The sequence below is a fragment of the Aspergillus fischeri genome, genomic scaffold, assembly GCF_000149645.3.
Source record: "Aspergillus fischeri NRRL 181 1099437636245 genomic scaffold, whole genome shotgun sequence".
Classification (NCBI taxonomy): domain Eukaryota; kingdom Fungi; phylum Ascomycota; class Eurotiomycetes; order Eurotiales; family Aspergillaceae; genus Aspergillus; species Aspergillus fischeri.
The window spans coordinates 2,144,384-2,169,636 of NW_001509773.1; the positions used below are offsets into that span (position 1 = coordinate 2,144,384).

Here is a 25,253-nt window from a genome sequence, read left to right on the forward strand (position 1 = left end):
GATACATGTAGGAGGTCAACGGACTGGCCCTGGGATGGCTCCTGTTGTCTCATGATGAGTATCAACCCATGCGAAGCCATATATTAGTCACGTGATAACGCGCGTCCCTTCTTTTCGGTCTCTTCGCGTCGACGCGTGGATCGAGATAACTTGGCCAAACAATCCTTCTCATCGCTGTCTGTTCTGAACTTACTATTTGTCTCAACGATGCAGAGATGCTTAACGGCGGATTACAGCGCCGTAAAGTAGACTTGGATTTCTACTTGCACCGTGTCTTCCGTAAGCAATCATTTCGGTAAGTTGCTGGAATGCTAGTGCCGCATAGGACTCAAGATGACGCTGATATCCCACACCTTGATACCAGTCCGCTTCAACGCGAAGTTGTAACAGCTGCGGTCGAGGGTCATGACGTTTTCTTGCAGGCGTCGACATCCTTTGGAAAGAGCTTGTGCTTCCAGCTGCCTGCTGTCCTCAGTCATGGCGGTTGGTCCACCCTCCACCAGTTGACGAAATTGGCATTCTCACTTAGGCATTTCCTTTGATTACTTATTCTTTCATCGACAGTGACTGTTGTGGTGTGCCCTCTGCTCGCTTTGATGGTGAGTAGCTCTCTTCAGCCGTTCCCATCTCTATCAATCTGTGCAGTCCATTAAAGATGTGTCCTCCAATAGACGGATCAAGTGAATGCACTTCAGGCTCTGGGAGTAGCAGTATCCACCATCAACTCGACGACTCCTTTAGCTGAGAGACGCGTTATTATAGACGATCTTCTTTCTGGGCACCCGAGGACACGTCTCCTTTATGTGACGCCAGAATTATGCCAGACAGTGGCGTTCAGGCGGACTCTTCAGACTATGCATTCACAGGGAGAGTTGATCCGCATAGCAATTGATGAAGCACATTGTATTAGCGAATGGGGCCACGACTTTCGTCCGGCATACAAACAGCTTTCTTGGTTTAGGCGTCATCTGAATGAGCCGCCAGTCCCAATAAGTGCTTTCACGGCCACGGCAACTCCACGTGTGCGCAGAGATATCATCAACATCCTTGGATTGGAGCCTGCTCGGCTGAAGTTGTTCAACACTCCCTCTGCTAGGCCGAACATCCACTATGAGATCAGATACCTCGAAGACTTTGCAGAAGATCCGCTTGAGATCGAGAATTTTCAGCTGAACGACCTCCACTCGTGGTTGAAATCCATCCGAACGCGACGAGAAGCTAGGCTAGATGCTAAGGACGCCGTACTTCCCCCGATTTTCGGCATCGTCTATGTGCCTTACCGCGTAATTGCTGAACAGCTAGCCACCGCTCTTACGAAAGTGTCTGATGGAAGCATTCGTGCAGTAGCTTATCACGCCGGCCTTTCCTCGGAAGACAGGAATCGTGTGCAGACTGAGTGGACCGCGTCAAGGCCTTTGGCTGCAGAGGAAGGCCCCCATCCTTCATTCTATATCATCGTTGCGACTAACGCGTTCGGTATGGGCATTGATAACCCCCATGTTCGCTTTGTGGTCCACTGGACTCCTCCTCGCAGCTTCGAGGGTCTCGTTCAAGAATCTGGCCGTGCAGGCCGAGACGGCCGCGCCGCCGCCTCTCTCATCTACTATAACACCCAAGAACGAGACCGGGTCCTCGACCGCCTGTACAAGGACGTCCAGAACGCCAAGATCCGAGCTGGTATTAAAGGCGACAACGGCAATGAAAACCAGGACTCATATACAAAAGCCGTACATAACTTGCAGAGCCACAGTGCCCGGCTGCAGAGCTTCAAACAGGTTATCCGATACTGCGAAACAGTGACCCAATGCAGACATGAGCTCATCAAGGACTTCTTCGGGGACCAAGAGCTCGAGATGATGGGGTCTCAAGTCGCAGGCCGCAACGTCAAGACCGAGGGAGCGACTACGTCCCCTTGTGACTTTGCATGTGACTTTTGCAAATATGGCACGGTTGAGCTGAGAAAACGAAAAGCGAGCATGCCCCCTCGGAGCGACCCTTCAGCGTTCATGGACCGCAGCCTTGTTCAGAGTATCCAAAGAATGTTTAGTGATCTCCACTAGAGTGCTTGTTATTGGTGATCTCTGGTACTCTAGATCATGCAGGGACCGGAACATGACTCGGATCTGCTGAAGGACGGGGAGTGTATGGCTTTGTGAGGACGGTATGTGTAAAGCCGTTCTTTGGCAGGTCTTTTGCTTTCTCTAGTAAATACCAGAGTCTTAGAAGTTTGCTATCAACTAATCAGTATGTTGCAGATCTCAGGCCGAGGTCTGTGATGAGCATAGATTGACAAGATTCCAGTGATAATCTACAAGTGCCGAAGGCCAACCACACTCAATTATTTGACTGCCAAAAGACATTATTGTAAGAAACGAGATGAACTTTGAAAATTATTCTTCAACAATCAGCTCTACCCATAAAATAAAGAATCTTTCCTTGCGAGCGTTCGACTTAACTGTCACTGCTCCGTTATGTCATGTGGATGTCCTTGGAAACCATGGCATAACATTTCTAAAGACCGGGAGGTGGTGGAACCTGAATGGCATTGTTAGTACGAGATCACCATCATTGAGATTAGCTGATACTTACAGCACTGTAGCTGCCACCGCCAGGAGGCGGCGGAGGGGGAGAGCCAGAGCCAGGAGGTGGCGGGGGCGGGGCCTCGCTAGCTGGAGGTGGTGGTGGAGGGGCAGGACTCTGGGACTGGGAAGACTGCTGTTGCTGTTGTTGAGCTGCCTGTTGGTAGTACTGGTAGTATGCTACGTAGTTCTGGTAGCCACCGTAGGCCGCATAGGGGTCAGCTCCGTAATATTGCGCGTACTGTGCGCTATAATCAGCCGGGCTTCCGGCACCAGCGGCACCCGACGTTACTGACGCTGCCTGTGCAGGACTAGCCGTGGCAGAGGGCGAGTTGGAGTGTTGCTGGTTATGCTGGCTAGAGTAACCACCGCCGTAACCGCCTCCATAGTAACGATCACCGCCGCGTTGACCATATCCGCCATAGCTGTGCTGAGGCGGATTCTCCTTGAAGCGCTGATATTGTTCTCTGACATTGGCTAGAAGATCCTCACAGAGTTCCTTAGCAGCCTGAACATCGTTTGGATCGGGGCCACTTCATTCAGTCAGTCAATCGAGTCCAATCAGAACGGTAACTGAAATTGTACTCACGCTACGTGCAAAAACATGGGCTCATCACTTTCCCTGCCGGTGCTTGGTTCCAAGAAACCAGAGCCACGACCCTTGATCTGCACCTTGCAACGAGTCTTCTGTTGAATGTGCTTCACATATGCACCTCCTTGTCCGACAACTTGGGCTCGGAGATTGAATCCAGGGATCGGTTCCAGATCGACCGGAATCCGTTCCTCGGGCCATTTACGCTGTACGCAATTAGCGCCTTCTTAGAAGTGAACAAGTGAACGAGTCCATACACGGCCGTATTCATCACGCTCAACTGGATCCGGCTCACGCCGGCGGAACCTTCTCTCGTCAACGAGATTCGGTAGCTCCTTCTGCATCAGTTCGTCGATCAGGGCCACCGCCTTTTCGAGGCCTTCTTTGGTCGTGCTAGTTACGTGGAGGTACAGCGGCGGGTTCTACACAAATCTTATTAGCAATAGTACACACTGGGGGAGAAAAGGAGGAAGGATAAGCACATACCGCGGCGGTGGCCATGCTCTTGTCGGGATAATAGCTTCCTCGGGTAGTGACATCTTGATAATAAGACTTGATGAGCTTCCTTCTTGATCAAAAGTTTCATAATAATATAAATGTGGAATGAAGGCGTACCGGCGCCAGTTTGGTCTTTAATCTAGATGTCACGCAGCGGAGGTCAGCAGATGAAAATGAGGGTAAGTGAGATGCTATGGATGGTTTGATTTGGGTAAGCTTTAGCCACGGCCACGAAAAAGAGGAACAGAGATGGAGGGGAAAAGCAAGATGCGCGGCTGTAGCGGTAGCCGGCTTGCACAATAGTGCCTGGAATATCAGCAGACGCAAACAGGAATAATTACCATCTTTTGGGTGGAACCCTTGGTCAACGTGTAGCGGTTGCGCAGGTCATTGATTTCAATGTCTTTGATGTAATCGCCGTCAGCAACGTAGATTTCGGGATTCAACTTCTTCGAGTCCGAGGCGGAGGAGGGCGAAGCGTCATTCGGTGCGGGACTGGCAGTCTAGAAAGCATACACGAGACCAAGTAAGCAACAGTGGCATCATGAGCACAGGACCATCTTGAGTTCTCACCGAACGTATGGGAGGGACATCGACGTGCTGAATTCCTTTCTTGGCTTGCAACTGGGCGTTGATCTTGGCCGCTGCAGCAGCTGTTCAGATTTCCATATTGTCAGCTTCTGCGGTAAAAGAAAGAGGTTCGAAGCCTGCTTGGTGGCCATACCTGCTGCAGCTGCAGGATCTACAGAGCCTGATTTCCTCGAATCGTCGGCGCCAGGGCTGAAGGGTTCACGACTGAGAGGACTGCGGGTGCGAGTGGATTCTGGCTGTCGCGAAGAAGGAGACCGAGAGCGACGGTCAAATCGTGAAGCTCGTCGCGGCTCAGGTTCCGTCTGATCGAAGCGAGAGCGTTTGGCACGGCGTTCGTCGTCAGCCATGATAGGCGAAAGGTATGAAGGAAGAGGAAGTTTTGCTGTAACTGGACAGGCGCAATCACAGAAGATGGTCCAGAACAAGCCTAAGAGGAGGACCTTAGAAGTCCAAAAGCAACAAAAAGGTTTGGTGGAGTTAGAGGATCAGCCCGATGGACGCTAGTGTAACAACCAGCACCGACGGAACACTTTTTCTCTTCGGTACGGAGTATGGAGAAATGGCGAATCGCAGAGGAGATTTAGTCAAGGAGCATCTAGAGGTTGGTGAGCTCTGAGGCTTAACGGTTTGCAACCTAGTCAGTGTTATGACAGAGCTCTGCGAAATTTGAGCAGACTAAGTTATTCTTCAGTTATCCTTGAGGACAAAGACACGAATAGAAAGTTGGCGATGTGCAGCAGCTCCAGGTCATGTGACGATGCGCATACTCCCATGTTCCCGCTAGTCTAAAGAAAGCCTAGCGGTATTGTCACCCTGGTAAGTGACATACACAGGCTTGAGTCAGCGCCCCCGACGTCGGAAGGCCGCGAGTATAAAATGCGATTTATGACTACCGACTCCTTCTCATCCTAGAAAAAGACTCCACTGAGTCGGATCAGCCTCTCTTGTTTTGCCTGCCTTCGTCGCGGGTCAATTCGAGAGATCATGTCTTTCCGACGCCCTCTGATGCTGTCATCGGCAGCATCAGTGCCCTTTCTAGCGGTGTCTTCCAAAACCTCCCGAGTCGCAGCCAGTCTTCCTCGATTCACCGCATCCAGAGCCTCGTCCAGCTCGACCTCGGCATTGGCCTACAAGGCCTTGCATCGTCGCTCGCCTCTTCCCCTGCCTGTTTCCGACGCCTCCCCGCAATGGGACGCCCCTACGGCCGTCTCGTCGATTTTGTACGAGACACCTGTCACACCGACCAATCCTCCAAAGCGTCACATCCTGAACTGCCTGGTGCAGAATGAGCCCGGTGTGCTGTCCCGCGTGTCTGGGATCCTGGCCGCCCGTGGCTTCAACATCGACAGCTTGGTCGTCTGCAACACCGAGGTTGAGGATCTGTCCCGCATGACCATCGTGCTGCAGGGCCAGGACGGTGTCGTCGAGCAGGCGCGCAGACAGCTGGACGACCTCGTCCCCGTCTGGGCCGTCCTCGACTACACCGACTCCGCCCTGGTGCAGCGCGAGCTTCTGCTCGCCAAGGTCAGCATCCTGGGCCCCGAGTTCTTCGAGGAGCTGCTCCAGCACCACCGCGAGATCACCACGCCCGGTGACGCCCTGGAAGGGCAGAGAGAGAACAAGGTTGGCGATGCGCAGACCAAGAAGGTCGAGTTTCACCCTCGCCATCTGCCTCCCAGTCAGGCACTGAGACACAAGCACGAGCATCTTGACGCCATCACCCGCTTGACTCACCAGTTTGGCGGCAAGGTTCTGGACATCAGCACCAACAACTGCATTGTTGAAGTGTAAGCTTTATAAGTCTACTCCTTTATAATTTGCGATCTAGCATCGGCTAACATTTCGACAGTTCCGCCAAGCCTTCTCGTATTGACTCCTTCCTGAAGCTTATCAGCCCCTTCGGTATTCTCGAGTCCACGCGGACTGGTCTCATGGCCCTTCCTCGTTCTCCTCTTTCTTCTGAGCCCAGCGAGGAACTTGAGAAAGAGGCCGCCGATGTGGTCGATGCTAGCACCCTTCCTCCTGGTTAATTACAATGCCCGATACGAAATCGTCTCCTGTAAAACGCAAATCTCCTAGTTGTAACTCGAAGCCTGGTGAAATTGACCGTGTTCATTGGTAACAATTTATAATTGATATGTCTTTTTTTCTGGGAATATCAAGTTGATTGGTTCATTCTGAGATCAATGTCCGGCTTCGTGCTTGTTACTTGTATATCCTAGCGCTCTCTTCCTCGAACCTGATTCATTCCGCTAGTCGCGTGTATAATTCCAATTTAATGCGATCTCGATCCATAGCCTGCTAGCAAATCTGACTAGGTACTGAAGGAAAAGCATACTGCAGAATCGGGCTCATCTACGTGTTCTCACATCACCCTGCAGTAGAACCCATACCCAAACGCCGACTTTATACCCTAAGAGCGCCAAATAAAGTCCCTTAACCCAAAGACACATACTCCAAATTAGATTTTCACATTGGCCCGAATTCCCTTGCTGTGATAGTCAATTGTGGCCGTATAGTGGCCTACCCGAACGCCGACCGTGGCCATTGCATCAAGTTCAAGTGAACCTCCCAGAGCTCGTTTCAGAGCATCGTAACCGATACCCTCCGGATTCATCTCGACAGGCAACCGCGGCGTCTTCGAGACTCCCGGGGGCACCTGGAAAGGAACGGAGTAGTTAATACTACCGACCTCTTCGTGTTCCGCGTAGTAAGCGTTGGCTTGCACAGACATGATGTCTATCAGCGTCTTCGGGAGAGGCGAAAACAGGGTGAACTCGGCAGTGGATGACCAAAGGTGCAGCTAAGATCATACGTAGATTAGTCGCCTGTCCAAAAAGAAACCTGGTCCGAGAACAACGGGCTCTACGCCAAAAGACACATTGCCCGCTGGTGGCATGCTAGAACCAATTCAACGCTCATGAGGGGAAAACGGCTCCTATCAAGGTAGGTAGTACCGTGGCTTCTTGAATGAACCTGGTGTCCCCATTGTCACCGTTGGGTGCCTTGGGTGACCCGGGAATAGACATCCTGGGGAGTTGGAACTCGAAGCCCAACTTTGATAACGCTCGCCCCAATTTAGGTAACGCTGGGATAGTGCCTTCATGACCCTGCACTGTCACGGTAATGTTGGACCCTAGACATTGGTTAGAACCTTAACGATAACAAGAATGATTTTAGGTTTTTATGTATCTCACCTGAGACACATTTTGATAGAAATTCTCGACCAGCTTCTACACCATCCTGACCTCCTTTCGACGGCTCCCACATGATATCGACCCGAACTGTCGCATCTGACTTTGAAGCCACTGCGATGTCTAGGGCTGTGATATGGGCGACCTTAGTCCCGTTGTACAACATCATAAAGTCGGCAAAAGGCACTGATGCTGAATATTCCGTGGGATTGGTGACATTCATTCTCGTTTTGACCAGCATGGAAGAATCGGTTGTATGTCCTACTTCGATGGACTCTAGCCGTGGCATCAATTCATCGAAAGTGCCAGAAAACGGAGCTGAACAGGGATCAGTGATCTGTTTCTTTCGGAAGTTATCCTGCCAATGCACTCACGCTTGACTTGAACAGCCCCCTCGGCCGGTATGCCTCTGACTGCAAACTGGCCAAGCTTCGTTGCAACTTCCGCATCGACCGCTGCAACGACACGTAGGTCAACCGGCTTTCCTTCAAAAATCAGAGATTGGAGGATTTCGGTCAAAGCATCTTCATCAGTAACCCTTAGCGGTGCATCTTTTATCGCAAAGTTTACGAGCAACGCCGGGCAACCGTCTGTATCGTTGATATAACTTGCATTGGCCGGCTGCCACTTTGGAATATTCATGACTCCAAGCTTTTTCCCATGGTAGAAGACATCAGCATTAGCACGAACATGTGGGATGTCTATGTGCAAATTCATCTGCTCCGGCAATGCAACTAGCACCTTGACCAGGGCCGATATTCTTGGTTGAGATTGCTCTGAGTCTGGCTCAGCGAACGGATCTGGAAGACTGAGATGCACGTCTGACATCGTGTAGTTCTTGACCAGGTTGTCGAGAGCATGTCCTGTGAAGGGCATTGGTACTGTGACACCCTTCAAGATGTCTGCAAGCCAGGGTGGAGTTTCCAGAGATGGATTATCAGCTCCACGGATGTAAACCGTAGTTGGACGGCCGTTCATATAACTCTTGACAAGAAAATCAAGTGGTGAGTCTTCCCTTCCCGGGCACACTCTTGTCAATTCATCGGAGAGACTTTGCATAGTACCAACTACATTCATGACAGCACTGGCACCAGGTTGGACCTGAAATTCCTTTGTGACCGCATCGGCTACCAAGATGTTGGGATCCCCTGGCGAGCAATTCGGTACGAGCAGCTCGAAGCCGAGCGAGGGTATCGTCAGGGACAAAGGAGAATCAATCGATGAGGTGAGCGACACGTCAAACGCCAATGCGCCACTTCCGTCAGGGATATCCAGGTCGTAGACATTCAGCTTCGAGATTTTGACCTCAGGCAAAGCAGGGAAGTCTTTATCTATAGACAGTATCAGCGATTGAGAAACTCTCTGCCAATGATGAAGAACAGCAGCACGGGTAGACGGAACTAACCTTTGAATGTCACAGAGTCAGTCAATATCTGCTCACCCAAGCTCAGTAAACCAGACTTGAGATGAACAATGGCCTTTCCATTGACCCTGAGCTGACCAAGTTTCCCTTCAATCCAATCGTCCGCCACTGCTCGAATACCCACGAGGTCGCCGGCTACCAAATCTGCCAGAAAATCAAGGTCGTTTGTATGACCGTTCTGGACATTCACTTTGATGGAGGGCAGAGAGGCCGTGCCGGCGAGAATATTTCCATATTCTGGAAGGTAGACCTGTACCTCCGACTGACCCGTTTCCACTTCCCTGCTGATCCAAGTGACCAACCGGCCTAGAGTCCGGACTGACTGCTTCTGAACACGGTCTGCATCCAAGGCAAATTTCCCTTGAATTCTGGTTCGCACACCATCCTCGGTGGTCGAATCAATAGAAATATCCGTAGGTTTGAATACTGCGGCTTCTTTTGCATATTCCTTCACGACTGCTGGTGCCACATAAGCGAATACAAGGATAGACATGACAGCCGTCAGCGTGACGAACGCGCAGAGAAATTGCCATCCTGTCCTGCCACTCAAACGCTTAGAATACTTGTGCAAACTGGAGGTCTCAGACGCTGACGATGAAGCTGATGCTCTCCGAGGCGCCGTGCCGTACGCAACAATATCACCGTCATCACGACGGACTAAGAGAGGCGTAGACTCTGACGACAACTCGAATGGCCGAATCGGTCGATCTGCGTGAGAGGATGAGCCATCCGTAGACGTCCCCTCGTTGAGCAGAGGTCTGCGTTCTTCGTCAGCCATAATGGCTGGAGGAGTGGGGAAGACAGCCGAATGTGGAGCGATAGAACGGCTAATTCATTCAGAGAACCTGTGGAGATAAAACAAAGAATAGATGTATACGAGTACTATAGAAAGATGCAATCTATAACAATAATAAGATCAAAGATGAGCAGAACAAGAATAAGCTGATGGATGGATAAGTAAGGTACCCATACTTGGAGCGTCGGATAGACTAAGGTAGGTGATGATCAACGACGTAAGAACATCCTCCGTAGGTAGCACCGCCAACAACCCAATAATAAAATGCTGATAGGGGCGTCTCCAGTTGTGGAGGAGCTCAACCAACCAGTCCAATAGCTTAGCCAACTAGTTATCATTATCAGCTATTTAATAATTGGTATGAATCGATCCGATAATTGGATACACTAAACTGCTTTTATTCTCGATTAAATCATTCCCGGGTAAGTAGACTAGGTATGCCTGTGTAATTGTTTGGGTAATTTCTCTGAGTCATTCCTTAACTGACTTCTATACCGCCAATTTTACAGCGTCGTCGGGTTCCCTCAATTCCATATTTCAATCTCATCCCCCATGGCTTGCGGTCTAAAACTGGCTGCCGCCCGATGCGGCGCATTGAACGGCCAACACTTGCGTCAACGTGTCTCCCTCAATGGCTTGCGACAGTATTCGTCCCAGACTACCCCCCCTACCTCTCCTTTCGCACCTCGCCATTTTCTCTCCATTGCCGATCTGACCCCTACCGAGTTCGCTACCCTTGTCCGCAATGCGTCTTCGTACAAACGCTCGATCAAATCGGGCTCCGTGCCTCAGAATCTCCTCGGAGCCCTGAACGGGAAGACCGTGGCCATGATGTTCAGTAAACGGAGTACTCGAACCAGGATTTCGACCGAGGGTGCCGTGGTGCGGATGGGAGGCCACCCAATGTTTCTGGGAAAAGATGACATTCAATTGGGTGTCAATGAGTCCCTATACGACACGGCGGTGGTGGTCTCTTCAATGGTGTCTTGCATCGTGGCTCGCGTCGGCAAGCATGCCGAAGTCGCCGACCTCGCGAAGCACTCAACCGTTCCTGTGATTAACGCTCTCTGTGACTCATTCCACCCGCTGCAAGCCGTTGCCGATTTCCAGACCATGCACGAAACGTTCACACCCAAGGCTCATGGTCTCTCCAGCCTGGGTCTGGAGGGCTTGAAGATCGCCTGGGTCGGCGATGCGAATAACGTTTTGTTTGACATGGCTATCGCGGCAGCCAAGATGGGCATTGACCTGGCCGTTGCCACGCCCAAGGGCTACGAGATTCCTGCGCACATGCTGGAGATCATCCAGAAGGCCGGAGAAGGCGTGTCCAGCCCCGGGAAACTCATCCAGACCAATGTTCCTGAGGAAGCTGTCAAGGACGCGGATGTTCTGGTCACGGACACTTGGGTATCCATGGGACAGGAAGCCGAATCGATCAAGCGGCTCAAAGACTTTGAAGGCTTCCAGATCACAGCCGATCTGGCCAAGCGTGGTGGTGCTAAGGAAGGGTGGAAATTTATGCACTGCTTGCCCCGTCACCCGGAGGAAGTAAACGATGAAGTCTTCTACAGCCAGCGGTCCTTAGTCTTCCCTGAAGCAGAGAACCGGCTGTGGGCCGCGATTTCTGCTATCGAGGCATTCGTTGTGAACAAGGGGAAAATCGTATGAAAATCGAATAGTTTCTATAGAAAAAGCAAGCCGAAATCAAATTAGCAAGATTGATCGAATATCATTCTGCCCCAGCTAGACCTGTGTGTAGAGTGCTATATTTCTTATTAATTTCTATGTACTATGGACAGTGTATAGTGGAGATGTGGAGATTTACCCCAGGTTATGCTTCATCGATGGTCTTTCCCCGAGCGCGTCACGAGGTCGTACGGAGTACAGCCAGAACCCAAGGAAATCGATTCACCAGGTTCAGACCCTGCAATGATGCACTCTATCCGATCCGACCCTTGACCAAAAAGCCACTCGCAAGAGCTAAGGTCTGTCAGTCCCAGAGCCCACTTTCACATGCCGACAGTCATAGCTCGGGCGGAGAAGGGAGAGTCAGCGAATCCTTGCCGCACCTCACTCCTCGTCTGCGGAGTACATCATCCCATATTACTTCAAGCTTGCAAGCTACTAAGAGCTCTTTAAGCTGTCCTCTTCCAGCCAACAACCGCTTCATCGATCTCTCAGCAGAAAATCAAATGGATGTATGGGTCTGTCCTTCCATCTGTATTCCTTCTATCTACTCACTCAGCTCCACAGGGTTCTGCATCCCAAAGCGGGAGCGGATTTCGATCCCGCCGCTCATATCCTTCACTAAATCATGTTTCGCTTGCACCATTGACAAATCGGTTCCCTATCGACGACGACACAGAGCCAGAGGACTATTTCTCACCACGAGATGAGCGACCTGCGGACACCCCGACACGGACATCCTATCTTTCAAGCTTTTCCGTCCCAGGGACCCCCGGCGTTCTCTCGTATTCCCGCAGCGGATCCCGAGTCCGTCTGCACTCCCGAAGCAAGAGCTCGAGTCGTATCCACCGCAGCGACAGCAGCCTGCAGAGCCAGGACGAGGCACAACCCCTGCACCGTCACCAACATGCTCACGGATCCAAGAAGAAGCACACACCCTCGTCGCGGCATCAGCCCTCCGAGTCAGCCGGACGCCGCGACGCAGAATGGATGCTTCGAGCCGGGATCGCGCTCGCTTCGTCTACCCGAGAGGAAAAAGGCCAGAGCTGGCTCGTGAAGCGCGAGAGCTCGACGAGTCTCATCTCGGAAACAAATCTCGACAGCCCAGTTCTGGCCCGCCGGTCGAGATCCGGGAGGTCTACGCCAGCCGCGCATTCGCGATGGGGATCCCGTGCGGCAAGTCGAAGGAACAGCAGACCCGATCTGGCTATGACGAGCCTCGATGCGCTCCCCACTAGATCAGGATCGAATGCTCATGACTCGGCCGGTCCCGACGAGGAAACACGCCATTTCGTCCCTGACTTTGTGGATGAGCGTATCCGCGCGGAGATGGCATCCATCCAGCAATTCGAGGACGAGTATGCCTCGGCCTCGGACGAGGAGTCCGACTCGGAGGACGAAATCGACGAGCAGGAACTGCAGCGTTTGACTCGGGAGCGAGGGTTCGGTCTGGGCAGTTGGATCGATCGGATGGTCGAGTGGACACTATTTGGTGTCGAGGATCTACCTCTTTCTGCAAATGTCCAGTCCGCCAAGCTAGCAAAGCATCCCGACGCATCTCCAGACGACAATAATGTCCGCGATGATCACTCTTCTGCGGCTGAATTGACCGACGACAATGCTAGCGTGTCCGCTGACGAATCTATAGCTTCGATCGTGGTAGAGAAGCCAGGGGAGAATGGAGGCTGGGAGGATGCAGGGTGGTTCCTCCGTGTCATGAAGCGTGCACTATCATGAGTCTTACAAAACGCGATTTCCACTTTGTGCAATTTTATCATGCATTGCTTCCCTTCTCGACTCGAGCATCACGCATAAATCTCGAGAATATGACTACAAACTTGGCTTCTAGGTAATCTGGAGTATCCTCATTTACTTTAACATTGATCCGCACTCATCTAACTCAATAATCAACCAAGATTCTGCAGATTCATTCTGAATAAATACATGACTAATGTTACGACCTCTCCACGGTCATTTCCCTTCTATTCCGTCTCACCCTCTAGATCCTTTATTTAAGTTGGCTTTGTGTGCAAGAGGCCAGTCCGCATACCGACACGTAGCTGGACCACTGCAAGTCTAGGATGCCTCTGAAGTTCCACAGTGCTGCGCGGCGACAATCATTCTGCTGTGTAAAAAGCTTGTCTAGACACTATTCCCAATCGACGCATTGTGAATGCGACTTGTTTCATCAAAAACCGAGCATGCTAACCATGCACGGATTGAGAGCATTTGTATCTTTTACTTGACACATGGCTGGCCCATCTGGCACAATAATTCAGAATATGATCGAAGCCACCGCAATTGAAGATGACACCAAGTTTCAGCCACCAGTATGATCGAGAAGAGCGGAAAAAAGAATGGGCAAAGGGTATACAAGACAGGTAGCGGACATAGGGGAAATGATTGCCGTCAAATGGCACAAAATCCAGGCTTAAGAAGGCGGCCGTAGCAGATTGAAAACAGAAATGAAGAAGGAAAAGTGAGCAAAATGAATGACGGGAAGGGAAGAGGCTTGTGATGATTCGTGTCGGTGGTGTTATGATGTAGCTTGATAGGCAAGAAGACGCGATAACAGAAGCATTCCCTGTAGTCTTGTGCTCTCTCTCTCGGTAACAAAAAAAAGACGGCGAGCCTGGTTTCAGAAATATGACACAATAAATAAAGCGCAGTGTCCCTTTGCAAACTGTAAACGTCAGGAGATCCTCAACTCTCTAATTCATGCAATAGGTATCGTGATCGTATCATATGCAGGCGTGTACGATCGAGTAATCCGACAGTAGCTATCGAAAATGACGAGTAAAACCGCAACGCTGCCGCAAGGGTGTATCGGACGAGCAAGACTGCGAGAATTGCTTCTTTACCAGGGTCCAACTTTGACGGGTGTTCCCAAGCCATAAGTGCCGGAAAGTAACTGTTCCCGGACCGAGACAAGATCCCCACCAGTCGAACTTCCATAGCCTTGGGAATCTGGGCCGTGCATCCAACCCAAGCTGTTACCAAGCTCGTTAACGGCAGCCTGAAGTCGACCGCCGGCATTCTGGTTATGCTTCGCCAATTTCTGATCCCATCCACCATACTGTAGCTGAATTCCGCCACCACGCTTCGCCGCCTCTCGGATTACCAGAATCCATGCCTTGCAGATTTCATCATATGCAGAGTCCCGCTCTATGTTGTTCTGTGGTGAGTGCCATCGTGGCAATGCGTGAATGATATCTGTAGCCCCGTCCAGATAACTCAGAGACACGGACGCTTGAGTTTCATGTGGCGGCAAGAAATGTGGTGTGAAATCACTCAGAGCATCCAGCAGATTCCCCAGCGGCTGTCGGACACGGTTGTAGGCATAGTCCGACTCAGGATTGCCACCTAACGGAAATGAGTTTTGTAGAGTCGATTGGTAATTGCGGAGGACCTGAAGAGCAGAGGAAACACTCGGGCGTGGGGACGTGTGAATCACTTCGTCAGCCAAAGCCGGGTGACGCTCGCACATTGACCGTAGTATCCCCCTCAAGGCATCTGTGTCGAGGGTTTCTAGCAGTCGAGGGAGGGAGAGTGGTCTGCCAGAGACGTTGGGGCGGGACCGTTTGAAGGAGCGAGGAGCCGGAAGAGATCGAGGAGTGAAGGCGGGGGAGTTGGTGGGAGAAGCTGACATCCGTCCATCGTGATCATTGCCATCATCATCGGCTTTCCGTTTACGGTTGGTGGGCGTATGAGTAGGGGTAGACACTGGAATAGTCATCAGCTCCAAATATCGACCCTGTAAACCCCGAAAGTCACTTACTTGGATGTGGAGAGGAGAGACGAGAATACTCGTAGAAGTGGGGAGGCACAGGTGGTGTAGCCACCAAGCTGTTCATGATGGGTCACAAACAGTTGATGGCAGAGAAGTACCGATATCTCTCAGTGGCGGAGGGAAACAAGGATTTCGAGCACAGGAAAGCAGAAGAGGGGGGAAAGGGATAGATCAAGGGAAAGACAAGATTTCAAAGAAAAAAAAAAGATGGAGAATTAGAGAAAAGAAAGAGGAAGAGAGAGAGAGGATGTAAGGACGAGTTGAGTTGAGGTGAGGTGAGTGGTGGGGAAGGGCGAAAGAAAGAAAAGCGGTGGACTTACACTTTGCAGGCGGTTGCGGGAGGCAACGCAGGCCGACTGCGCAGGTTTCTGGTCCATGACACCATCCATGGTCATTACAAGTGAAGTTTCAGGGGACGAGGTTTCATTTCTACCATTATATTTGATGGATGGAAGCTTTGAGAGCACATTTACAAAATCATACAAACGTATGTCGTCCATTCGAGTAGACAGAATCAAACAATGAAATCCTTCTTTTCTTTTCCGACGCCAGGGAAATGCGAGACCTCCAAAACGACTGTGACCATACGACACATACATGCTCCCTCGCAGAGATCATAAGAAGTATAAAAAAAAAAAAGAAAATGATATTTACAAGTAAAGGGACTGTGCGGCCACAATGTCCCTGCGCACCTTAGTCAGAGCTTCCTCGAATTTGCTCTCGAGTTCCTCGTTACCCATAACCTTGGAGGCTTGCGCCATCTGACGGAGACACTCCTCCAATCGACGGAAGACCCGGATCAAGGATCCTTCATAAACATCGGTCATTCCACTAGTGAGACAGGCAAGTTAGTTTCCGAAGTGGACTTTGACTCGAGAGTGCCGACAGATAGACGACTTACCAAATATCAGCAAAGGATTTGCCGTTCGCCCATTCGTAAATGACCTCCATAAGCTCCCAGTGGAAACTGTTTACATATTCCTCCTCGTTGACGGCCAGCTTGGATTCTTGAGAGACCTTGGCAACTATCCGGGCCTGCGCTTGGATTTCCTTTAGGGGCTTCGCCAGCTCGTCCCGCGTGAGAGCAGGAGTTTCCTTGGACTTCTCCTCAAAAACGAATACACTCAATACAGCAGCGATTTGTTCCGGAGTAAGTTTGTTGAAGAAACCGTTGAAAAGAAGCTCGCTGAGCATGAGCTCGTCTCCCGTGCTGATCTCGCAGGCGACTCGTGCCTTCAACTGCACGACTTCGGCCTCGTTGATGAAACCAAACCGACGAAGTACACGCTTACGGCACTTGAGCTCATCAAGCTGCATGATGGACATCGCCTCGGAAATCTTCTTCTTCGTCTCCTTAATCTTCGTTCCCAACTCCACCTTCTCGGAATATTGCTCGTAAAGTTCTGGTAGGCGGGGTGAGTTGTGTAGTGGGTTGGAAAGCAAACGAGACTCAAGGACCTCCACTTTCTGCGATGATAGTCAGCAATACAAATAATACAAAGTAAATGCAGAAGAAGACATATGTTCTTACCCTGAGTAGTTTCTTGAAACTTTCGTCCTTGATATTCATATCCTCAATCGGGTCAAGTGTAGCAATGCCATCAGGGAACCGCTTATGGATCTCAGCAAGAGATTTCTTGACCCCGTTTTTCGCCTCTTTTGGGTTCAGGTCCTTGGGAAGCTTCATGCGTACATGCGAGATGGCACGGATGCATTGGGTAAGGACTGGAACGACCTCCATCCGAGAGTTGTCCCCTTCTTTCACTGGCCTGACTCCCGACGGTAACTCCTCAAACGTCTTTGTGGCCACAGACGGCCCTTCGGCAATATTGAGCAGAACATCGACGACATATCTCTTGTCACGAGGAATCTCCTCCGTTGAATTCTTTGGTGGCTTCCGTTGTTTGTAATTGACAACCACACCCCATCCGAAGTCTTTGTCTTTGTGCTTGATGTGCACTAAACGACCTGGTGACATAAAGGTCAAAGAATAATCGGGGTGGCTGATGACTGCTTGTATGTCATCTGCAAACTTGTCGAGCTGCGTCCTTAGTTCGTAGTATTCGCGAATGGTGCCTTCGTCAGAAATGGTCATGTTGGCCCTCTTCTCTTCAAATTCCTGGAGTTCTGCAATGGGGTTAGCACAAATATCCTCCTTCCAGTTATCAAGTGATTAAGCATACGTTTCTCAAGGTCGGCGACACCGGCCGTGTTTTGGAATTGGTAGAAGCATCTCTCGAGCATGAACTCGGGCGAGATGCCTTCCACACGCATCAGGTTCAGTATCATATTGTAACCCAAATGGAAAGCTGAGTTGAGCCTATCCTGCTCTCCGCGCACAATCTCCTTCGCCACCGCAGGATCCATCTCTTCACCAACCATCATGATCACGATACCGCGGTCATCAAGACCTCTTCGACCAGCTCGGCCAGACATCTGGACGAATTCGGACGGCGTTACCCAGCGTTGGCTAAAACCGTCAAATTTCCGGACGCTCGTGAAAACCACAGTCTTCGCGGGCATGTTCAGACCGATTGAGAATGTTTCCGTCGCGAAGAGGACCTTGATAAGTCCTTCTTGGAAGAGAATCTCAATGGTTTCTTTGAGAATAGGAAGCAACCCAGAATGATGGACACCGATACCTCTCCGAAGCAGAGGTAGAATGTTTTGAATTTGAGGCAGGTTCCTGTCTTCTTCGGAAAGCATCTCGATAGCGCTGTTGAAAACCTTGGATACCATTTCCTTCTCTGAATCATCATTGAAAGCCAAAGTACTCATTTTGAGAGCGCATGCCTCGCATTCACGTTTGCTGAAACTGAAGACAATGACGGGATTGAGGTTCTTCAGCATGATCATTTTCACAATCTTGTAAATGTCGCTCGGGCCTTCATTCCCGCCCTTATTCAACCTCTTGTCTTTACCCTTTCCCTTCCTCTTGGCCATAGCATCGGACGGGTCATCTCCCTTCTTGTCTGCGATGCTGCCCATTGCCTTTTGGAAGTTCTCTTCCCGGAACGCTCCCTTTTCGTCGACGACGAGGAAGATCCCCTCGCCACCAGCGGGGAAGAAGTAGTGTTGTAGAGGAGTGGGTCTGAAATCAGTATATACGACGTGACAGGGTTGGTTGTGCATCTTGACGATCCATTCGGCGAACTGCATAGCATTGGGGATTGTCGCCGACAAGAATACATATCTGACCTTGTCCGGTAACAAAATGATGGTCTCTTCCCAAACCACGCCTCGAACTGCCATAGCTGTCAGTAGCTTCTAAGGCTCAGCAGTACTCCCGATGACTTACTGGCATCACGCATGTAATGAATCTCGTCAAAAATGACCCATGCAACTTCGCGCATAATTTCCGAGCCGCGATACAACATGGACCTGAGAATCTAGGCGCGTGCGTCAGCAAACATCCAAGTTGCGCTTGAAGAGTCATGGAGGCCTACCTCTGTTGTCATGACCAGACAGGTCGCTGTTGGGTTGATAGTGACATCTCCCGTCATTAAACCAACATCACCAAATTCTGCCGCAAACTCTCGGTATTTCTGGTTACTTAAAGCCTTGATAGGACTTGTGTAGATGACTCTTTGGTTGTTCTTCAAACTTTGCGCGATGGCGTACTCCGCAACTACCGTCTTACCGGCACTGGTATGAGCCGAGACCAGAACACTTTCCTCTCTCTGTATGGATGCAACGGCGACTTGCTGGAACGGATCGAGCGTGAACGGCCATACCCTCGCAGGGTTCTCAGGCGGCTTGTGTTGCGAAATTGGTACGTATGGATAGTTGGGCGGAATGGCGACTTGATGCCGAACCTGGTGCGACAACTTGACCGAAGTTGTTTCCTTTGCGGCTTGTAGACCTGCAGATGCTGCAACCTCGCGCTCCTGCGCCGTCTCGAATTCGTCTGCTAGTACAGGCTGCGGTTCCTTCTCCAGTCGCGGACGCTTCGCGTCGGGTTGTTGCTCGTTGTTCTCGGTCGCAGGCGCTTCAGCCTGTTCCCCATCCGCGAGTTCTCCAGCAGGTGCATCGGGAATCTCAATATCCTCCTTGCTCTCTGTCGCTGCGCCATTTTCCTTCACATCGCCATTTACCTGACGCTTCTTGCTCTTGTCCTTCTTGGGTCGCTTGGGTGCGGCATCGGTGACCTTCGCTGCCGCTTGAGGGTGGTCTTCGAAAACATCAAAGAGTTCATCCATGATCGAGACAAACTTCAGGATCAGCCACAGATGGCAGAGACTAAGGCCAAGTTGAGCCGAGACGTCTGTCGTTCTCTGCGATCGACCGAGAAATTTCAATGTACCTTCTGAGGAAGGCGGCGTGTGATTGGGCAGAAACAGTTTTTTTAGGGAAACTGGTGTCACCGCCGGCGAAACCTGCTACTTCGGTGCAGTAAAATCACGTGATTGCGGTCCCGGGGAGCCGCCGAAGCTGTATCGTTCCACTCCTTCTCTTCCCTTCCGGATGGTCGATTATCGGGTTACTTCGACGGTATCGTGTCTCCTGCTTCCCTCAAGGTGCGTAATTGTTACTTTTTGACAACCTCTACTTTCAATTGGTTCTGACTAGTATGTCCAAGATGAACGCCGCTTCTGCTCTCCGCGCCAGAATGGCCACTTCCTTCGTCGCCCGTCGTGGCTTTTCCACCACCCGGGCCCAGCTCGGCAGTCCGTACCACTACGCTGAGGGCCCTCGCTCCAACATTCCCTTCAACCCTCTGACCAAGTACTTCTTCTGGAGATACTGGGCTTTCATGAGTTCGTACTTCCAAGTGAATGTCCGCGATGCAGGCAATAAATCACGCTGACTTTTTAATGTAGTCACCGGTTTCGGTGCTCCCTTCGCCATTGCTGGTACGTTCTCAGTAGCCAAACGCAGGATCATATATTCTAACAGTGCTCCTATACAGTTTGGCAAACCTACAAGACCCGTTAAGGAGCTCGCTTACGCTGAAAGTTCTCGCGCCTCGGCATCCTTGGGCATTGGGAAATGGCGGGAAATGTATCCTATACTTGAAGCATTCGGTATTATGTACAAAGTTCAGAATTCAGTGGTCGAGGCAGCAGTTCTTTGCGGTCTATTTTATATACTGTCTTCCGTTCCTCGTAGTCGTTGGTTGTAGTGGATTGTGGTAGATGGGTTGATGCCCGTTATAATATGAATGAAGTCATTGGTCGAGCGCTCACTCTTGTCCGTCCGAAAATTAAAAATCTTTGGTCGGCACAGCTATGTTTGCAGTCCGCAGACAACACAATAATTGTGCATGAAGAGCACTAATCCTTTTTCAGAGTATTCCACAAAGGCCTTTTCATGAAGTCGATTAATTGATTACTCTAAATCGACTATTTACTCGTGCAAGACTCGGCGACACATGGAGGGGTAAAATCTTCAATATCTTGAAAGATGCGCAACTTGAAAAACGTGCGCCTCGCCGAGGTGCATCTTCAGAATGAGCTTCCTCTCACGGCTACCGCGTGGGATACAGCTTCGGACGCTGTAATTTGTACCTTTGGACCTACAGAGGCAAACCCCATCATTGAGCTCCGGAGGAAACACCAAGACAGCTACTTTACGGACCCTGTAGGCGCAGAAGTATTTGAATGCATCGCATCCTGGGATGCGCCTTGCCCACTACCTGGTTTGCGCTGCGATCGGGTTCTTTCGCTACATTACTTCGCGGACAATCTCACCGCGTGCTTAGTCTTGGAGGGAGGTGATATCGTCATCGTCCGTGAAGAACCCCTTCCGAGCGAAGATAAGATCGAGATCGTGGGTTCAGTCGATGTTGGCATCGCAGCTGCCGCTTGGTCTCCAGATGAAGAGCTACTGGCTCTCACAACTAGAGCCAATACCTTTCTCTATATGACTAGAGAGTTTGAAAATGTTGCTGAAATCACCTTCACCCCCGAAGATCTTAAAGCATCTCAGCATGTTTCCGTGGGCTGGGGTAAGCGAGAGACACAATTTCAAGGAAAGAGAGCCAAAGCCCTCAGGGACCCCACGATACCTGAAAAGGTAGACGAGGGCCGATTGAGCAGCAACGATGACGGAAGAACTACTATCAGCTGGCGCGGTGATGGTGCTTACGTTGCTGTGAACAGTATCGAAGCGGGTGTTCGTCGCGTGATTAGAGTCTACTCCAGAGAAGGCACTTTGGACAGCGTGAGCGAGCCAGTCGACGGTCTAGAAGGTGCCCTTAGCTGGCGGCCCTACGGCAATCTGATTGCGGGAATTCAGAGACTTGAAGACAAGGTCGAGGTGGTATTTTTCGAGAGGAACGGCTTGCGCCATGGAGAGTTCTCGCTTCGCCTCATCGAGGAAGAAAGAGCATCCTGGGCCTCGGATATTCACCTCAGCTGGAATGTCGATTCAACAGTCCTGGCTGTATTGTTCCGAGATCGCATACAGTTCTGGACCATGGGTAACTACCACTATTATCTCAAGGTAGAGGTTCCTGTGGTGGTCAACCCGGATTATCCTCATCCTTTTGCCTTCAAATGGCATCAAGAGAAGGCTCTACGCTCAGTTGCATGTGGCTCAGGTACTTGGCACTCCGATGACTGTTCCATATACGTGCTGATAATCCTTTCTTAGCGTCTATTCTGGACCTGGATTTTGTCTTCGACGTTTCCCATGGTTCGACCGTCGCACCTCATGACGTCGGTGCTGTTGCTGTGATCGATGGAAGTATGTTTGTATCCGCATCTGATGAGCAGAGCTTCATGCTAATTCGCAGAAGAAACCCTGAAGTTGACGCCCCTAAGGCTATCGGGGGTTCCTCCACCAATGGCTCACAACGACGTGCCAGTAGACTCGAACGTTGTCGATGTCGCATTCAGCAAGTCTGGCACCCGGATAGCTGTCCTTATGAGAGATTGCTTCTCTATCTACATGTGGTCACTGAAGACTCGTCCTGTTCCTTCTCCAATACTCGAATCTAGCCATCCCTTGCCGGACAATGTAGACAATCGGCCGCGACAGATTGCTTTTTTGAACGAGAACGAAGTCTACATTCTCAGGAACAGCGGACCTAACAGTGCTTGTATTCAAAGGACAACGCTCGAGACTCGATCAACGACGACCGTCTACCAAACAACAGACTCGGAGCAGATTCTCACAGTTTTCCCGACCGTTGGATATGAAGCTTTGTGGTTTTCGCACGTCCCTCAACCTGGACGTCCAATCGCGTACTGTATCCTGAAGGCCTTCTCTGAAGAAGACGTCCAAGTGGACTCCTGGGACCAGAGCCCTGCTGTCGACACTCACTGGGCTCGGGCTGTCCACTTGTTAGATGATGAGGTATTATTTTCTTTGCTTACAATTGACTGAATCCCGGCTGACGGCTTGAAAGCGCATTTTGATTTCATTATCGAGGACCGGAGCCCTGCATGCAAATAACCAGCTGCTTGCAAAGAATTGCACTTCCTTTCTCGTGACCCAAGCACACGTCTTGTTTACTACTTCCCAGCATCTTCTCAAGTTTGTTCACTTGACAAAAGCAGAAGGTTTGTTGAGTATTCCGATCTCATCACCAATTCTCTAATGGCTAATTTCAAGCTGCAGAGATGGAAGTTCCTGCCGACACCCCCGAGACAGACGAACGATGCCGAAGTATCGAACGTGGAAGCAAACTGGTATCCGTCATGCCCTCTAAGTTCGCTGTCAGCCTCCAGGCGCCCAGGGGCAACATAGAGACAATCTACCCTCGAGCTCTGGTTTTGGCCGGCATCAGAAACTACATCGACAGAAAGGACTACCGCTCCGCGTTTTTTGCCTGCCGCAGCCAGATGGTAGATATGAATATCCTTCATGATTATGCACCTGAACAATTCCTGGAAAACGTTGCATTATTTGTGGATCAAGTGAAGAGAGTCGATTTCATCGATGAATTCCTATCCCGGTTGAGGTGAGTGTCCTGGCCTTTCCTCTCGAGAGCCTTGCTGACCGGCCCTCAGTGAGGACGACGTCTCACAAACCTTGTACAAGGACACGTTGAAGACACCCAAGGAGGCTCAAACCACAGTTCAGCCGGAGGGTACAGCCTCTTTCAAGCCGACAACTAAGACCAGCAAGGTCAACCGTATCTGCGATGCGTTTCTGGCCACCCTTGAGAAACACTTGGACACCAACTTGCATAACCTCGTCACTGCACATGTTTGCAAATCGCCACCGGATCTCGAATCTGGACTTCAGCTTGTCGCTCGCCTGAGAGGTTTGATTACAATCGCCAGTACTCCTTTGCCAACTAGTTGCTGACCGTCCTACAGAACAAAGCGCGGAGCAAGCAGAGGACGCAATTGAGCATATGTGTTTCCTCACAGATGCTCACCGTCTATACGACCATGCATTGGGTCTCTACGACCTCGAGCTCACTTTGTTGGTTGCTCAACAGGCTCAAAGGGTAAGGTTGGCGCCGTGTGACTGGCGAACGAGTCTCTAACTTCGTGCAGGACCCCCGAGAATACCTCCCATTTCTGCGGAAACTTCAGCAGCTTCCTGAAGATCGACGCCGTTTCGAAATAGACAACTATCTTGGCCGCTGGGCCAAGGCTCTGAAGCATCTCCACACTCTCAACGCATATGACGAGATACGCGTTTATGTCATAAAGCATGAGCTGTACAAAGAAGCGATTGACTTGTTCAAGTATCAGCCGGAGCAGCTGCGTGACATAACACATGTCTATGCTGACTTCCTGCACGACCACTCCAAATACAAAGAAGCAGGAATCGGTACGTCTCTCCATTCTTAGATAATCCCGCCAAGCAGAACTGCGAACACACTGATGCTGACTTCTTTCTAGCTTACGAGTCTCTCTCGCTCTACGAAGATGCATACAAGTGCTATCACCTGGCGCACCTCTGGCGCGAGTCTCTATACTGTGCCCTGATGGTTCCCCTACCGGAAGCCGACCTCACCGCACACGCACTTGCTCTATCGACTACACTGACAGAAGAAAGCCGCGACTATGTCTCTGCAGCTCAAATCCACGCAGAGCACCTGCACGACATCCCGGCAGCCGCCCGCCTCCTCTGCCGCGGCTCTCGCTTCGCGGATGCCACGCGTATCCTTGCGCTCCACGGCAAAAAGGATCTGATCCCAGAGATTGTGGACACAGGTCTCGCAGATGCCATGGGAGCCACGACGGACCTCCTCGCCGACTTCAGGTCGCAGTTGAACGCCCAGGTCCCTCGTATCCGAGAACTACGTGAACGCCGTGCTGCCGATCCCCTGGCGTATTTCGGTGGTGATCCAACCACCGGTGACCTTGGAATTGATATTCCAGATAACGTCTCTCTGGCTCCCACGGACGCCTCCACACTGGCTGGTCGCACCATGTTCACGAGGTACACCGGCAAAACGACATCCTCACGACATACGTCCAAGACCCGGCGGCGAGAGGAGCGGAAGCGGGCGCGTGGTAAAAAGGGCACGGTCTACGAAGAAGAGTACCTGGTCAACAGTGTGCGGCGACTCATTGAACGGGTCAACTCGACTGTTCCCGAGGTGGAAACGCTTGTTGACGCACTCCTGCGGCGGGGGATGCGCGAGCGCGCCGTTGCTATTGAAAAAGCTATGCAGGAAGTGCTAAAGATGTGTGCTGAAAGTAGGGAGGAAGTTTCCGGCGCCCCGGAACAAGATGAGAGTGAAAATGCCGCAGAGGGGCTCGACAGGGAAGACGTTGACGGTGCCGAAGAACTTAGACCTCGTGGGGGGCAGCGCGTGTTCGCTGAGAGTGTCAGGTCCGTGCTCGGCACCGGTATTCCAGGGCGGGAAGTCCCACCGGTCAAGGAAATGAAGAAATCTGCCCTGCTGAACTAGTCTCCTGACATGAATGGGTTTGAGTATGTTTGTTGGCTACTATCTGCTAGGGTAAATACTGGATAGATAAAAAGGAGATATAAACCCGAAATCCAACAGTGTCTGGACCACGTGCTAATGGACGTTGCACCATCCAATGCTGTAAAAATCATGATATGCAGTTGTAGCTTGATTTAGATGTGCATGACTGAACGGTGTTATTAAAGCCATAAAGGACGATAAGGAAAGATAAGGAAAGATAAGGAAAGATAAGGAAAGAAAATGATCACAGCTGGGTATCTTTT

At 50.9% G+C, this 25,253-nt stretch overlaps 10 protein-coding genes across 10 annotated transcripts, besides 1 other annotated feature; 6 read left to right on the forward strand and 4 right to left on the reverse strand.

Annotated features, from left to right (window-relative positions):
* Nucleotides 1-854: 854 nt before the first annotated feature.
* Nucleotides 855-2,060, forward strand: NFIA_108990 (putative RecQ family helicase RecQ; the record flags this gene model as incomplete). Its single annotated transcript, XM_001267302.1, has 1 exon — nt 855-2,060. The coding sequence occupies one exon, from the start codon at nt 855-857 to the stop codon at nt 2,058-2,060; it is 1,206 nt and encodes a 401-aa protein (XP_001267303.1).
* A 451-nt stretch (nt 2,061-2,511) lies between these two features.
* NFIA_109000 (KH domain-containing protein) lies at nt 2,512-4,607 on the reverse strand (the record flags this gene model as incomplete). Its single annotated transcript, XM_001267303.1, has 9 exons — nt 2,512-2,535; nt 2,590-3,112; nt 3,169-3,377; nt 3,429-3,593; nt 3,658-3,710; nt 3,787-3,808; nt 4,011-4,172; nt 4,243-4,322; nt 4,394-4,607. The coding sequence occupies 9 exons, from the start codon at nt 4,605-4,607 to the stop codon at nt 2,512-2,514; spliced, it is 1,452 nt and encodes a 483-aa protein (XP_001267304.1).
* Nucleotides 4,608-5,244: 637 nt separating this feature from the next.
* NFIA_109010 (acetolactate synthase regulatory subunit) lies at nt 5,245-6,290 on the forward strand (the record flags this gene model as incomplete). The annotated part of the gene is made up of 2 exons (XM_001267304.1): nt 5,245-6,047; nt 6,110-6,290. 2 exons carry the CDS (start codon nt 5,245-5,247, stop codon nt 6,288-6,290), a joined length of 984 nt encoding a protein of 327 aa, XP_001267305.1.
* A 431-nt stretch (nt 6,291-6,721) lies between these two features.
* NFIA_109020 (uncharacterized protein) lies at nt 6,722-9,655 on the reverse strand (the record flags this gene model as incomplete). Its single annotated transcript, XM_001267305.1, has 5 exons — nt 6,722-7,063; nt 7,218-7,396; nt 7,458-7,772; nt 7,829-8,785; nt 8,860-9,655. 5 exons carry the CDS (start codon nt 9,653-9,655, stop codon nt 6,722-6,724), a joined length of 2,589 nt encoding a protein of 862 aa, XP_001267306.1.
* Nucleotides 9,656-10,225: 570 nt separating this feature from the next.
* argB (ornithine carbamoyltransferase) lies at nt 10,226-11,341 on the forward strand (the record flags this gene model as incomplete). The annotated part of the gene is made up of 1 exon (XM_001267306.1): nt 10,226-11,341. One exon carries the CDS (start codon nt 10,226-10,228, stop codon nt 11,339-11,341), a length of 1,116 nt encoding a protein of 371 aa, XP_001267307.1.
* Nucleotides 11,342-11,686: 345 nt separating this feature from the next.
* On the forward strand, nt 11,687-13,096 carry NFIA_109040 (DUF3984 domain-containing protein; the record flags this gene model as incomplete). Its single annotated transcript, XM_001267307.1, has 2 exons — nt 11,687-11,761; nt 11,927-13,096. The coding sequence occupies 2 exons, from the start codon at nt 11,687-11,689 to the stop codon at nt 13,094-13,096; spliced, it is 1,245 nt and encodes a 414-aa protein (XP_001267308.1).
* A 1,120-nt stretch (nt 13,097-14,216) lies between these two features.
* Nucleotides 14,217-15,213, reverse strand: NFIA_109050 (cut8/STS1 family protein; the record flags this gene model as incomplete). The annotated part of the gene is made up of 2 exons (XM_001267308.1): nt 14,217-15,082; nt 15,138-15,213. 2 exons carry the CDS (start codon nt 15,211-15,213, stop codon nt 14,217-14,219), a joined length of 942 nt encoding a protein of 313 aa, XP_001267309.1.
* Nucleotides 15,214-15,799: 586 nt separating this feature from the next.
* On the reverse strand, nt 15,800-19,348 carry NFIA_109060 (ATP-dependent RNA helicase MTR4; the record flags this gene model as incomplete). The annotated part of the gene is made up of 6 exons (XM_001267309.1): nt 15,800-15,980; nt 16,051-16,616; nt 16,681-17,276; nt 17,333-18,394; nt 18,448-18,538; nt 18,596-19,348. 6 exons carry the CDS (start codon nt 19,346-19,348, stop codon nt 15,800-15,802), a joined length of 3,249 nt encoding a protein of 1,082 aa, XP_001267310.1.
* A 371-nt stretch (nt 19,349-19,719) lies between these two features.
* On the forward strand, nt 19,720-20,271 carry NFIA_109070 (cytochrome c oxidase VIIc family protein; the record flags this gene model as incomplete). Its single annotated transcript, XM_001267310.1, has 2 exons — nt 19,720-19,906; nt 19,970-20,271. 2 exons carry the CDS (start codon nt 19,720-19,722, stop codon nt 20,269-20,271), a joined length of 489 nt encoding a protein of 162 aa, XP_001267311.1.
* A 281-nt stretch (nt 20,272-20,552) lies between these two features.
* Nucleotides 20,553-24,969, forward strand: NFIA_109080 (Elongator subunit IKI3; the record flags this gene model as incomplete). The annotated part of the gene is made up of 9 exons (XM_001267311.1): nt 20,553-21,690; nt 21,744-21,836; nt 21,889-22,448; nt 22,501-22,654; nt 22,713-23,055; nt 23,105-23,361; nt 23,417-23,550; nt 23,600-23,879; nt 23,951-24,969. The coding sequence occupies 9 exons, from the start codon at nt 20,553-20,555 to the stop codon at nt 24,967-24,969; spliced, it is 3,978 nt and encodes a 1,325-aa protein (XP_001267312.1).
* A 217-nt stretch (nt 24,970-25,186) lies between these two features.
* Nucleotides 25,187-25,227: a microsatellite.
* Nucleotides 25,228-25,253: the final 26 nt, after the last annotated feature.